At 38.3% G+C, this 14627-nt stretch overlaps 4 protein-coding genes and 1 long non-coding RNA gene across 8 annotated transcripts in view; 4 read left to right on the plus strand and 1 right to left on the minus strand.

The window, feature by feature from the left end:
- The window catches only part of LOC126755153 (putative inorganic phosphate cotransporter), a 28116-nt gene extending 25162 nt beyond the window's left edge, over window positions 1–2954 (plus strand). For all 4 annotated transcript variants that reach the window (XM_050467529.1, XM_050467528.1, XM_050467530.1 and 1 more), the window contains 3 exons: window positions 873–1012; window positions 1271–2347; window positions 2442–2954. In XM_050467529.1, the coding sequence (XP_050323486.1) occupies window positions 873–1012; window positions 1271–2347; window positions 2442–2612 (1388 nt within the window). In that variant the 3' untranslated portion in view covers window positions 2613–2954. The remainder of the gene's footprint in view (window positions 1–872; window positions 1013–1270; window positions 2348–2441) is intronic.
- A 3648-nt stretch (window positions 2955–6602) lies between these two features.
- Window positions 6603–8682, plus strand: LOC126757206 (putative inorganic phosphate cotransporter). The gene is made up of 4 exons (XM_050470910.1): window positions 6603–6739; window positions 6812–6942; window positions 7016–8092; window positions 8315–8682. The coding sequence occupies exons 1-4, from the start codon at window positions 6736–6738 to the stop codon at window positions 8435–8437; spliced, it is 1335 nt and encodes a 444-aa protein (XP_050326867.1). The 5' UTR covers window positions 6603–6735; the 3' UTR covers window positions 8438–8682.
- A 1108-nt stretch (window positions 8683–9790) lies between these two features.
- Window positions 9791–11817, plus strand: LOC126757199 (putative inorganic phosphate cotransporter). The gene is made up of 4 exons (XM_050470904.1): window positions 9791–9877; window positions 9942–10078; window positions 10145–11230; window positions 11291–11817. The coding sequence occupies exons 1-4, from the start codon at window positions 9844–9846 to the stop codon at window positions 11492–11494; spliced, it is 1461 nt and encodes a 486-aa protein (XP_050326861.1). The 5' UTR covers window positions 9791–9843; the 3' UTR covers window positions 11495–11817.
- An 828-nt stretch (window positions 11818–12645) lies between these two features.
- LOC126757209 (uncharacterized) overlaps window positions 12646–14627 on the minus strand; it is an 8605-nt gene continuing 6623 nt past the window's right edge. Inside the window, exon 2 of the long non-coding RNA XR_007666709.1 lies at window positions 12646–12954. This is a non-coding gene — a long non-coding RNA (uncharacterized LOC126757209). The remainder of the gene's footprint in view (window positions 12955–14627) is intronic.
- The window catches only part of LOC126757207 (putative inorganic phosphate cotransporter), a 2954-nt gene continuing 2577 nt past the window's right edge, over window positions 14251–14627 (plus strand). Inside the window, 1 exon segment of the mRNA XM_050470911.1 lies at window positions 14251–14511. Coding sequence (XP_050326868.1) covers window positions 14456–14511 — 56 coding nt within the window. The 5' untranslated portion in view covers window positions 14251–14455.

Genomic DNA, 14627 nt, shown 5'->3' on the forward strand with positions numbered 1-14627 from the left:
TTGAACAGCTCTAACTTTTTTTCAACTTCTTCGAATGTAATTTTTGGTTAAATGAAGCTTAAAATCTCACCTTTTCAACACTATATGGTATGACACCATGTGATTGGTAGCACTGGAGATATACGACTGCAACGACATCTATTGACAAAATACGAAAATACTTTTTCGACTACTCAATTTGTAAATTTTCAAATCTTTTATTAAATGAATAAAAAAACAAATAAAATAAAATAAAATAACGTAGTTTAAAAAAATAAAGGAAGTCTTCAGTTCACATTTCCAAACTCTCAACTCCGACATAACTTCTACTTAGAAACGAACACACACACCTGCATTTTGGCGGTAATTTAAAATTATGTCAAAGTCCTTGCTGTACCCGCTTATTTTTGGTATGTGCCTGCGATTTTGATTGCGCCTTTTATTAAAAATACTTTTTTCCTTCAAAGTCAATGGAAGATTTCCACAGCCTCTGCTTCAATATTTAAGTACTATAAATAGCAAGACAATTAAAGAGCTGAATGATTAATTTTTAATACACACATGCTGCTTATCAGTTTATTTACATTACCAAACGAAGGCGCATGTGAGGAGTAGTTGAGGTATTAAAACAAAAATAAAAATGCTTTTGATTGCACACAATTTGATAGAAGCTGCTACGTCGGCTTTCAACCAAAATAGCAAAAGGTGCAAAGTCTAGCAGAAATGATGGCAGTGACCGGGTGAATATGTTTGGACTTTATTGGGGGTTTTACAGATTGTAATTAGTTGTGTTTTCATTTATATCTATTATTTAAGTTATTATATTATCTCAAGCAAAATATTCAAATAATATGTAAACTAATGCAATTATTCTTTTCTCTCTTCACTTACAGGTTTCATGGGCTTTGGTATACGTCATTTTCAAGCCTTCCTCATCTTCGCTGGCCTCTCTGTCGCATATGCGTTGCGTGTCAATTTGTCAGTCGCCATTGTCGCCATGACCGATAAAGACCAGGCAAATCCAGATTTTGAGGTAGGTGTAACACACAATAGAGTGGTTGTAGTGGTTGCGTTTTTAGCGGCAACTTTATGATCTTATAAAATCAAATATCGGTATACGTTGTACTAATGACGTCATGTGAACAGTATTTTTGACAGCTTTTTGTGTCAATGCTGTCACTATAAAGTATTTCAAAGAGTTCTTTTAACGTTGCGCAACTTCAACTTTCACTTGCTATTCATCTACTTTTTTAAAAATGTATTTCTAAATATCTACTTTTTTCTTTGACAGGAATATGATTGGAACGAAAAGACAAAATCACTTTTACTCAGCAGTTTCTTCTGGGGCTACATTGTCACACAAGTGCCCGGTGGTGCATTGGCACGTAAATTTGGCGGTAAGACGACATTGCTCTTTGGCGTGCTCATCTGCTCCATACTGGCCATATTGACACCTATTTTTGCGAAAATCGGCAATTGGCAGTTGGTGTGTGCGTTACGTGTCGTACAAGGTCTTAGCCAGGGTATGGTCTTCCCCTCAACGCATACGTTACTCTCGCAGTGGGCACCCATTGAGGAGCGTGGCAATATCGGCACATACTGTTATTCGGGCTCACAATTCGGTACTGTTGTTATGATGGCAACAAGCGGTGTAATCGCTTCATCGTCATTAGGTTGGCCCAGCATTTTCTATCTGTCTGGTGGTGTTGGTGTTGTATGGGCCATTGTCTGGTTCATATGGGGTGCCAGTTCACCGGCACATTCGAAAATCATTTCACCAGAAGAGAAGAAATTCATTGAACAATCGATTGGCGTTGATGCTGCTAAAGAGCATGGTCCACCAGCAAATATACCATGGGTGAAAATCTTCACCACACCCGCATTCTTGGTATTGATTTTGACACATAGCACACACAACTGGGGCTTCTGGACATTGCTCACTGAAATACCCACATATATGAAGAGTGTATTAGGCATGGATATCAAATCGAATGCGTTACTCTCGGCTCTGCCCTATTTTGTGATGTTCTTAATGTGTTTCGTGTTCTCGAGCATCTCAACGCTTTTGAGTAAGAACCAATGCATGTCATTGTCATTCAGCAGAAAACTTTTCAATTCGATTGGCCATTGGGTACCAGTGATATCACTCATCGGCTTGGGTTATGTGGGCACGGATGATGCCACATTGGCCATTGTGCTGCTCACCATAACTGTTGGCATCAACGCCTCCACCTATTTGGGTTTCCAGGTTAATCACATAGATTTATCGCCGAACTATGCCGGCATATTGATGGGCATCACCAATTGCGCGGCGAATATTATGAGTATTATAGCGCCGCTGATTGTCGGCTTCATCGTCACCGATGAGGTAAATAGTTTCACTGATTATAATTATTTCTTATTATGTAATTAATATTTATATGTATAGAAATTATAGTAATATGTAAATATTTTTATTGCAGCAAAATTCAGAACAATGGCGCATTATCTTCTTCATTGCTAGCGGTTTCTATTTCATCGGCAATTTGATGTTCATCCTCTTTGGTCGCGTTGAGGTGCAATCATGGAACGACCCACAACCAAAGCCATCACCGGAGAAACGCAATTCCACACAACTAGAGTCACAGCATTAGACACCAGCACGCCCTGTACAGTAGTGTAGTTTTGCCTTGTTTTATTTGATTTTGATTTTCCTTTTTTGTTTACTGTTCGTATCAACACATGATACATTGTTATCGCTTGTCTGCATTTGTCTGTGTATAATTTAAGTTGTTAAAATATCGACTTTATAGCAAATACTTGATAAAAGTAGAATTTAAATATCAAAATTATGTATCATAATTTAGCTGAGTGATAAATAAAGAAACAATGTAATTTAAGTTTATGTATAAAGAAAAAGAAGAAGAATTAAAAATAATGTACAATAAAAAATATGAAATAATAGAAAAAAATAAAAAAAACATTACAAATTTTAATTGCGGTGTTTATTTAAAGAACTGGTGAGGGCTTGAAAACAATACGGCGGTTATACCAATGTTCAATTATGCTTTTCAAGCGCAATGTCAGCTGTTTTGCTGCTGTCATTCTAGCATGTATATAGTATGTGTTATGTAAGGGCAAGGATAGCCGAAATCCTAAATTCATATCACAGAAATCTGCATATACTTCGTCCTGCCATAAGTTCTGTTACAAGTTAAGGACGTTAGAAAACTGAAGACATAATTCAATTTTTCATAAAGTTAATTTTACTCAATTTCTCAGCTATGAATATTGCTTTTGAGCTACCGCTAGCTGATTGTCATTATAGAGGGTGATTACGTTGAACTCTTGTGATAACATTTTTGCGTCTTTGCTTATTAGAAAATTTATCAACAGTGAACATTATTTTCTCTGTAAAAATTACACTTTTATGGCTGTTTACCGCGTTTCAGGGAACATGTCGCTTGATTCGGTTGTAGGCCACTTGCGACGGTAGGATTTCATGCGGAGATCATCTCGAATAAGTCTTAACATTAATCTAATCGCTAATATTCAATACCCTTTGTATAGTTTCGTGCGTTTCTAAGAAAATTTTGGCGAACGAGTTCACAAACAGTTTTTATGGCTGTGTGAGAACACTTCTTTTTCTGTCATAAACTGTAGACGCTTGGGAAATCTAGCAAAAGTGCACTAACATTCTCGAAATATTTAGCTTCTTTAGAAGCTCATAATCAGCGCAATACGCCTTTTTTTAGCTCCTTCCTCCATTGTTAATAAGCGAATGCAGACACTAAACTGAGTATTATATATGAGTAGACACTGTGTACAAATTATAGTTAAAGATAACGCCATTTTTGCTGAGAATTTGTTCTCGCTTTATGCATTGAACATTTTGTGACCGAATTTATGGCAAGGTCAAGTAGATTGTTTATCTAATCATATCGTTTAATTAAATTCTGAGAATATAATCGTTATACATACAAGGTTTGTTCCAAAGCAAATAGGACTTTCTGAATCCAGCGCTCTCTGGTGGCGCCATCTATATGACGACTAGTGCGTTAGAATCTGCTATCTTTATTGATTGTCTAGTAAGAATTTCATTATATTTCATTGATTAGAAGTGACGTTATTGCGTTTTAAGTGTCAGTATGTTTGAGTTATTGGTGCGAAAAGGAGCTTCGAACAAAGAGCCAACATTACATTTTGTTTTGTTTTAAAATTGGTAAAACTTTTACCGAAACGTTTCAACTGATGAAACAAGTTTATGGCGATGATTGCCTATCCCGTAGCAGAGTGCACGAGTGGTTTCAACGCTTTCAAAGTGGTCGTGAGGAGATAAATTACGATCAACATGTGGGCCAATCAAAATCCGTGATCACCGGAAATTCCATCGAAACTGTGCGTGAATTCATCAAAAATCAGCTGAAGTCATCATTGAAATTCATGGAAAGGGAATTGAACATCTCCGAAACATCGATTTATTGCATTTTGACCAAAACCAAACATTTGAGCTTACGAAAGGTGTGTGCACGGTTTGTTTCGCACAAATTGATTGACGAAAATCACATTTTCACCATTAACCACTCCCCGTATTCACCTGATGTGGCACCGTGCGACTTCTTCCTTCTCGGAAAAATTCATTTTCCCATGAAAGGAAAGCGTTATGCAGACGTAGAGGCCATTCAAAACGCTTGCACCGGCATACTGGCGGCCATACTGGCCAACGAGCCAAAACACTCGTTCGACATGCTTTTGGACTGTGCAAAAAACTGTATTGAAGCAGAAGGAGACTATTTTGAATAAAATAAAATGATTTTGCCGAAAAAACCATTTGTTCTGTTTTTTTTTGTTTGCTTTAAGTCCTGTTTACTTTGGAACACACCTTGTATATATTGTATTGAAACTGTTGAAATAGTTTAAATTAACTTTCATAATAATGGGACATATATATTTGGCCAGAATGTATTCATTCGAAACGCCATTTGTTTAATTTATTAACACATAGCGGCTTCTATTTTAAACCCTGTAAAACTATTTTTATCATACAAGGTTTACCAACAAGAACGACGTAATGTTAAAATGGAATAAAACACTCAATTTTGCTTTTTGTTTTTTTTTTTTTTTGTGTTATGCAGATAATTTTATGCCATTTATGATGTGAACAAAGTGTTAACCAAATGGCACCAAGGACCCGTTGGCATATTTCCGCCCGTTTATGATAATTTTCGATGACCCGGTGCAGCTTTTCAGCTGAAATTTCGGCCATAGCGCGCTGGTGCTAGCGTCTTCGAGCTCCCCGAATATTGCTGGTTGATTGGCTTGAAACTTTGATTTAATATACATAGCTGCAGAAAAAATAACCTAGACTATTTATAACTAGGTCGCTATGCCTAACCGCGAGTAGTTGAAAGTTGGTTTAATATACAACTTGCTACTATGAGCAAAAAATAGTAAGACTTTGTTCATAGTTTTAAATTTCTTAACTTAATCTTGAAAATATATGTCGTCCCCTTTAAAGTAATCTCCCTTGTCCCCAATACACTTGTGCCAATGTTTTTTCTAATCTTCCAAACAGTTTTTGTAGTCAATTTTCGGAATAGCCTTCAATTCAAGTTTAATGTCTTCAATTGACTCAAAATGGGTTTCCCGGAGCGGTCGTTTGAGTTTTCTGAAGAACCAGAACTCACACAGAGCTAATCACCCAAATACGGTGGTTACGCCACGCTATTGGTTGACAATTTGGCGAAAAACTACGAAGAATCACTGCAGTATTCGACGGTGCATTTTGGTGGTGCAAAAACCAAGAGTTGTCGGTTCATAATTTCGGTATCTTTTTACCAAAAGCTTCACGGAAATGACGTAAGACACTCAAATAATATTTCTTTTTGACAGTTTGGCCACTCGGAAGTAATTCGGAGTGCACCACACCTCGATAATCGAAGAAAACTGTCATCATAACCATTATATCTGCTTTGACGTAGTTTTTCGTCTTCGGCTCACTTTTCCCACGACATTCGGCCGAGTGATTATTTATTATTAGTTTATTTCTGAATCCTTAGCATAGATCGCCAGTAATAATACGTTTCATGGCATCTTAGTAGTCGGAAAGCATAGTTTCACAAACGTTAATGGATTATATACAGTTAAAAGGACGAAAAACTGCGAATTTTCCACAATTTTTTCTCAGAAAACTTTTAAATTTATTGATCCAAATATTTGACACATATTATGATATCTTTTAACTGAATTTAAAACTTAAATTAGTAAAAATATTTATTTGGAAAGGAACTGCAGCTTATCTCCGGAAGTCTTCTCATAAAAACGTTTTGCGGTGACCATTATACATATCTCTGAACTGGATCCGCTGAAATGAAGAAACCAAACAGATTTCGTTAAAGTAATATTTAATCCAATAAATAATCTTAATTAATTAAGAAATAAGCAAAATAATTTTTTTAGACAAAACGTTTCGGCACCAGAGACGGTTCGGTTTGCAGTGCAGCTACTACGAACCTGTTCCGTAAAATTTGATCTTAAGGTAATGAAAAATAAAAATTCTATTGCAACTTAATTTTCCAAAACTTCTGTTTCTGAAATTCTATGCTTTAATTCCTTACTTCTTTTTTCAATTTAAAAGACAACTTTCGAAAAAAATAAAAATAAAATAAATTATTCAGCAAAAAACAAAAGCGCACACATAACACAAATAAATTTCGCTACGAAAATTAAAAGAAATAGTTCCATATAAGCAAAATTCCGATTGCTTTCGAGAAGCAAATGAGTATGAATTTCATTTCGTTGGAGCACTGTTAAGAAAAGATCATATCTTAAACTGAATCATTAATCTTTGCAGCTCACTTTGGTGTTCGGCATCTGCAAATGCTCCTGCTCTTCGGCACAATGTGTGTTGTGTATGCGCTGCGCGTTAATCTCTCGGTAGCGATCGTTGTGATGACAGATAAGACGTCAAATCCCGACTTCGAAGTGATATAAAATCTTGCTGACGGTTGCTTTCTCTCAAATATTGTAACCGCATCGTTTTCTCCCTATTTTATAGGAATACAATTGGAATGAACATATCAAGGGTTTGCTGCTAAGTTCCTTCTTCATCGGCTATGTCACCTCACAAGTGCCTTCCGGCTATTTATCACGCCGATGCGGTGGCAAATTATTGCTGCTCATCAGCCTTGTCAGTTGCTCGTTGTTGGCCATATTGACGCCATTATGTGCAGCTATCGGTAACTGGCAGCTGGTGCTGGCCTCACGCATAGTACAGGGCGTATTTCAGGGCACCGTATTTCCCTCAACGCACACAATACTTTCGCAGTGGTCGCCGGTGGAAGAGCGCGGTCTAATGAGTTCGTGCACATATTCGGGCTGTCAGTTTGGTACGTTCGTTATGTTGGGCAGTAGTGGCGTGATTGCTGCCTCGCGTTTAGGTTGGCCTGGTATTTTCTACATATCCGGCAGTGTCGGTTTACTATGGGCCGCCATATTCAAGTGTTTCGGTTGCAGTTCACCGAAAGAGTGCCGTCACTTATCGGAGCGTGAACGCGAACTTATCACCTCACACTGGGGCACTTCGGAGCTGCAGTTTAGGCGCCGATCAATGCATCCACCGTGGACAGAATTCTTCAAGTCATGCCCCTTTTGGGCGCTCATGACTGTGCACTGTACTAATAATTGGGGCCTCTGGACTTTGCTCACCTATATGCCGGTGTATGTGAAAAATATCTTGAATATGGACATACAGAATAATGCACTCTCATCTGCTCTGCCATACTTTTCAATGTGGGTGCTCAGTTTCGTATTTACGGCGTTGTCCATGTGGTTCAAGAAACGCCAATGGATGTCTTTGAATACAAATAGAAAGCTCTTTAACACCATCGGTCATGGTACACCGGCAATAACGCTAATTGCGCTCGGCTATGTGAATGCGGATCATGTCATCGCTGCAGTTGCTTTACTCACGATAACGGTTGGTGTTAGCTCGGCTTCGTATTTGGGTTATCAAATCAATCATATTGACTTATCACCGAACTTTGCTGGCATCCTAATGGGCATTTCGAATTGTTTAGCCAACATAACGGGAATTGTGGCGCCGCTAACAGTGGCATTGATAGTCACCAATGAGGTAGGTTCTGTTACTCAACGTGGAAGACTCACTTGTCGCACTAATGACAACAAAATTTGCTGGCTGAAGTCGTAATTAGCTCGAAAGAGACAAAACACATTTTTTCCACAACAAGAGTTGTTAATTTAGTTTAGATCTGATGATTCCTAAAAATCCTAACCTCACTCACTCATCTTTCAATTGAAAAATATATATTAATGGCGTAATCCCTTTATTTTATAGAAATCCGTTGAGCAATGGCGTATAGTGTTCTTTTTGGCCTCGTCCCTCTACATTCTGGGCAATACGGTGTTTCTCGTTTTTGGTGATTGCAACGTACAACCATGGAATGATCCAGCTGATTAGTTCTAAACGACTTTATTCCACATTAATATAAGTGCGTTCTTAAATACGTGGAAATCCTGTGGAATTTATAAGCGACCCATAAAATTAAGCATTTAAATTAGGTGTAAATCATATATGTATGTATAAATTAATGTAAATTTGTCTCTGTTAAATAAACTCCAGTGCCTAGCTCATTGTGACTTAACATAAAATGGCAAATGATCTATCAAGTTCGCACTATCACGGGCGTTTAGACTAGGTAAATAGAAATAATTGTTGTTACAAGCAAATACCGGTAAGTATGCGTCGATAAAATGTAAGCATTCAAGCAGATTTCGTTTAACTGCAATCTGTACAGGGATCGCCATGAGGTTCCTTGAAAACTCTTTTAAGAGATATACATTTAGTTCAGTATGCCATAATACTAATGTATTTTCGAATATGCTCGTAAGCATCGATTAACCGTTCCATTGTTTTTTCCAAGAGCTGTTCCTGAATTCTACGTCGATATTCGAGATTTCGCGTCTAAAACCATGCTACAATGCTGCCGTCTATTAGATATATATTCCTCAAAAAGCCTGTAGGAAACGATGCTCACTGTCTTTTTAGCCTTCAAAGGCATCGTCCACCATGAATTTGTTCTTCCTGGACAAATCGTCAACGCCAAGTTTTCCGTGGAAGTCCTCAAGAGACTCAAACGAAGCGGGTCCGACAAGACATCGCAGCCGATTGGAAGTTGCAATATGACAGTTACCCGGCTCACACCAGCTTTCTTGTGAATAGCTACCTAACCAAGGTCGGCATCCCAACGCTTCTGCAGCCGCCCTACAGCCCAGATGTGGCCCCTAGGACTTCTTTTTGTTTCCTTGCTTGAAAAGACCGATGAATGAGGGGAGCAAAGCAGCGTGCACCTGGGTTCTCAAGGCTTTTTCGAAGAATGTCTTCCGTGATGCCTTTAATACTTCGAAATCGCGCTGGCAGCACTGCATCGACGCAGAGTGAGCCTATTTTGAATGTTGTTAAAGAATTGTAACGATTGATTCAATAATTTTTTTAAATCGACTCAGTCCTATTACTTTCCGGACAAACTCTATATATACGCAAGCAGCTCTTTATTTGCTTATCTTGGCCTTAAATCTTTTCTCCTCTTCCCACTAGCAACAAAAAGTTATAAATAGAGTTAAAAGAGTTAAAAGAGTTAGAGCTTGAGGCTAACGCTACATGACAATTATGATACTAACAACAATATTTGCTAATTGTAAATATTTAACGTAGTTTATATTTGACTGAGATTGAAAAATTTTATATAATTCAATGTAAATTTGTAAATTCACACGAGAAGAAAGTCAACCAGATAAGGAAATGCAGCTAAACGCATTCAGTTTTAATTGTAGCTCCGAGCAGTAAACATTAGTAAAGTTCTGATAATGGTGTCGAAGGATATTAGCGCTGAGAATGCTGGTGAGAATGCCGCTGAAACTTTCGACGACACCATGTTTAACCGATTGTTTTATATTTTCAATAGGTCCGAAAGTGGGCGTGCGGCATTTGCAAAGTATGTTGATATTTTTTGGTTTGTGTGTGGCGTTTATGCAACGCGTCAATCTCTCAGTGGCCATTGTGGCGATGATGGATCGTAATTCAACAAATCCAGATTTTCCGGTGCGTCCATAATTTTTCAATTAGTTTTCTTAATTATAACAGTTATTGTCTACGATATACAAATAGGAGTATAGCTGGTCGGAGCAAACCAAGTCGCTGCTATTAAGTAGCTTCTTTTGGGGCTATTTCCTTACGCAGATACCAGGCGGTCAGCTGGCGCAGCGTTTCGGCGGTAAAAAAATGTTGTTCTTCAGTGTCGGCGTTTCAGCATTTCTCGCCTTATTCACGCCCTACAGCGCTCAATTGGGTGATTGGCAATTCATTTGCGCTTTACGATTTCTGCAAGGTTTCTGTCAAGGTTCCTTATATCCTTCAACGCATACGATTTTAGCCCGATGGGCGCCACCAGCTGAACGCGGTATACTTGCAACAATTTGCTTTTCCGGCTCGCAATTCGGCACGATCATCATATTGAGTATTAGTGGCACTTTAGCCGCTTCGAAGTATGGATGGCCGAGCATTTTCTATATTTCGGGTGGTTGTGGCATTATCTGGGCGTTTGTGTGGCTGTTGTGGGGCGCTGATTCTCCACGTCAATCCAAATTAATTACACCAAAGGAGCAATATTACATTGAATCAGCAATAGAAGTGATCTCAAAGAGTGAGGATGATGCCACTTCAGTGAAGTTGCCCACACCTTGGTTGAGCATATTCACATCCTTGCCATTTTGGGTGCTACTCATCGCCAATTGTGCCTACAATTGGGGCTATTGGACATTGATGACACAAATACCCTCGTACATAAAGAATGTTTTCGACAAGGATATCAAGAGTAATGCCTTACTTTCCGCCCTACCATATGCCGCTAGTCTTGTACTCGGTTTGTGTTTCTGTGCCCTTGCCCAGGTACTGCTGTCAGCGAAGGTGTTGAGCACAAATGCTAGTCGCAAGATCTTTAACACAATCGGTATGTGGATACCGGCGGCAGCCGCAATTGCGCTGGGGTTTGTTGATGCCAATAGCGCTGATTTGGCCGTTATTCTACTTACTGTGGCTGTGGGCACCAACTCAGCAACATTTTTGGGTGGATTTGTGAATCACATTGACTTATCGCCGAATTTCGCCGGCACACTGATGGGCATTACAAACTGCGCCGCTAATGGGATGAGCATTATTGCACCATTAGTTGTTGGCGTCATTGTGACAGACACGGTGAGTAGCTCAACAATAGCAGACGCAAATTTAATACTAACTCACAACAACTAATTACAGACAAACCCAAATCAGTGGCGCTTAATATTCTACGTTATGGCATTCTACTATTTTATTGGCAATTTACTGTTTATAACTTTGGGTAGCACTAAATTGCAGCCGTGGAACGAGCCGGTGAAACGAGACACAGATCATGAGCATATCAAATTTCAAGTCGTAGTAGATAACCGGGAGCATAAATTATCAAAACTTGAATCTAGTTAAGTGAACAAAAATATATAGAATGATGAAAGGATCTACAGAAAGTATTAGATATAAGAATAAACATTTTTATATTTTTCCTTCGTTATACCTAAAACTGTTCGAGATAGATATTGAGTGGTTTATATGTATATAAATGATCAGGCTGCGCTAAGGAGTTGAAATCCGCGCGGCTGCTTATATGTGTTTCTGAAATGGTGTTGAAGGTGGCCGGAATACCTTCATTTCCTAGGCCCAGATACCCAGAAAATGTCGTTAAGCAAAAAATTATAAATTACTGTAATTAAGTCACAAAGCAAGATATAAAACTGTAATATGGTACAAGGCATTGAAGTAGTTTTTAAAGGTGGACATGGCCACGTCTCTTATAAGTTTATTTTTATGTCTCATAAGCTACTAAAGCTATATCACAGAGCCTTGCTGAGGAGAAGTTCTGTTAGCATCTTCTCATTATTGGTGAAACTGGAGAAAATCCGTTGATAATTCTGGCTACTTCCGATCTTAAGGTTATTTTGAAACTGCGTAAAGCGCGATACTCACGAAATTTGTATGCCAGAAGCATTAAGTTTTACAAAGAGTTTCCTTATCTCTTACCCAAAAATGGTTTAACACAGACAATCTAATGCCGGCTATGAGGACTTCAATGTCTACATATGTCTGACGTTGCGCCAAAAATATCGGGCAACCTATAAGAATTATTAGTGAAATTCTAGGAACATATTTTTTTTTGATAACTTTAAGCGGTAGTGTTAGAAATTGGCAACAACGAGGCTCTAACCGCCATGTACTTAATACAAAGTGCTCGAATTACAAATTGACTTTATACCATACCAGTACTTCGCTAAAGTCATTTTAATGAAATTAAGGAATCACATTTTTATTATGACACAGATAACCATAACACACTTATGTATTCATTTCGAAATTCCAGTCGACCTTATCCCGCATATATAGACCAATAGTTGGGATATTTTAAGAAAATTGATGGAGCTTGTTTTTCTATCAACGGTGCATCTTCGTACACAAAATAGATAAAAATAAGTAAAAATAAATCCGAGACCTCATCTAACTAACAAACAAGTTACAAGAATATGAAATGTTCAGTTATACTTGAACTTAGCTCTTCCTTACTTGTTTTCACTAACATTGTCTGGTCGTTGTTAATTTTTGAACCAATCCTACGCGACACAGCGTGTAGATCCTTACATTTTGCTCGCATGTCGGAGTGTTTTACAGGCAATAAGCGAATGTCAACGGCATATGTGAGATTTCTCTGCGCTTGCATCTGTGGAACTCTGTACAAAGCCACCGACAAGCTACATAGGCATTAAGCTTCTCAGGATTTCCTCCATTTCTAGAGTTGAAGAGTCGACTGCAATTTGTCCTTTAACTCGTCAATGATATGTAGGGTGTTAATTTGGTCAACACATGTACGACTCGGGCGAAATCCGACTTATTGCTTTCTAAGAGATTTTTCAAGTTTTTAATTATTCCGATTTAAAAATTTACTGAACCTTGTAAAAAATAGAGAGGGAATTATAATTCCGGGATAGTTTTACATTGAAAAATATCGCCACTATTTGGGAGAACGATCAAAATGTCCTTACCGTTGGTACCTCCTTTTTAATCTAGTTGTAGTGTTGGGCAGCTAGGCTGTAAAGTGCTGGTGCTGCTGGTGCTCGTTTGTCTCTCTTTGGCTCTGGTTTACGCCCCTAGCACTTGTTTGCTCATTGTTGTCCGAACTCACTTTTGTATGGATAAGGTAGTCACTCCGTATTCCCGTTCTGCTATATGGTGCAGAGGCAAGGGCGATGACAACATCTGATGAGTCTCTGGTTCTTGGTCAGTTCGGAAAGATCGTTGGGTAATGGCTGTGTGGTGTCTTCATGGGTAGTGTAGGGTTGTGTGTATTAGTATGTGGTGTTTTCGTGAGTGGATTGTGTTAGTGTGATGTATTGGCGTACAGTGCAGTGCATTGAGGGGGAGGCTTAGCTCAAGCAGTCATCCTTTTCAGAACTCTTCCATCTCTTATATACTCTAAAATTGTGATCGAAAATTGATTTTTTCTTTCCCATCGTTTTAATAAAGATAGCGGCTAGACGCCTGGCCAGAATGGGAGCTTCCTTAAGAAAGTGCTCTGGGGTAAGGGCTGCGATCTCTGAAGGAACTTGAGAGAGTGTTGTGGGTAGCCATGAGTTGAAAACGGCTTCAATTCGAATTAATATTGTAGTGAACTGTACAAAATTAAAGTTGGTTCTTTGGGGAGCGCACTTTTGTATAATCTCAGGAGAGACTTGTTTAACAAAATTCACAAACTGGTCTTCAGTGGCTCTTTGGGCTACAATGAAGAATTTGCTGTTATCGCTCATTAATTTTGATGAGAAGCTACGTCAACGGACGAAGCGAGCAAATGCCGTGAGAAAAGTCTCCTTTGTCAGATTACCACAAAAACACACAGTTAAAAGCATGAACTATTCACCCTGCAATTATATTAACTGACTGTATATATTTTCAGAAAAATACTTTTCTTGATAAAGTTTCCAAGGTCATTAAACTTCAATATATGTACGCCTAATATCATATATGAATGAAGATCCATATTGTGGGATACTAGCTAAGATTTTTCATTAAATTTCTTTTGCTGTTCTCCTGAGATGCCAAGAATGCAAATAGGGCACCAATTTAAAGCTTGAGATCAGCGCTATCTGACAATGATGATACTAATGATTAAACAATCAGGTTTTGAGCGGTAAATTAATTAAGAGTTTATTAAAAGTTAATATTTAATATGCAAGTTTGTTACACCACTTATAGTGCTTTATTGGTGCCTCATGCATTTCTAATTGTATCTTAAGGCCGTAAATAATAGTATAGTAAAGCTTCTGATATCGAGTAAAGCTGAAATGCTAATGCGCTCAGTTCTAGTTGTATCTCCGAGCAGTAAACTTTAATAAAGTTGAGATAATGGTATCGAAGGATATTACCGCTGAGTATGCTACAGAGACTGCGGCAGAAATTGAAGGAAAGTATAGAGCGTATTCTGAGGGGCAACGCACTAATTTTCGACGTTATAATTAGAAATCGTCAGTGATGATTTATATTTTGAGTAGGTCCTCAGTGGGCGTGCGACACTTGC

Source organism: Bactrocera neohumeralis, chromosome 4 (assembly GCF_024586455.1).
Source record: "Bactrocera neohumeralis isolate Rockhampton chromosome 4, APGP_CSIRO_Bneo_wtdbg2-racon-allhic-juicebox.fasta_v2, whole genome shotgun sequence".
NCBI classification, from domain to species: Eukaryota; Metazoa; Arthropoda; class Insecta; order Diptera; family Tephritidae; genus Bactrocera; species Bactrocera neohumeralis.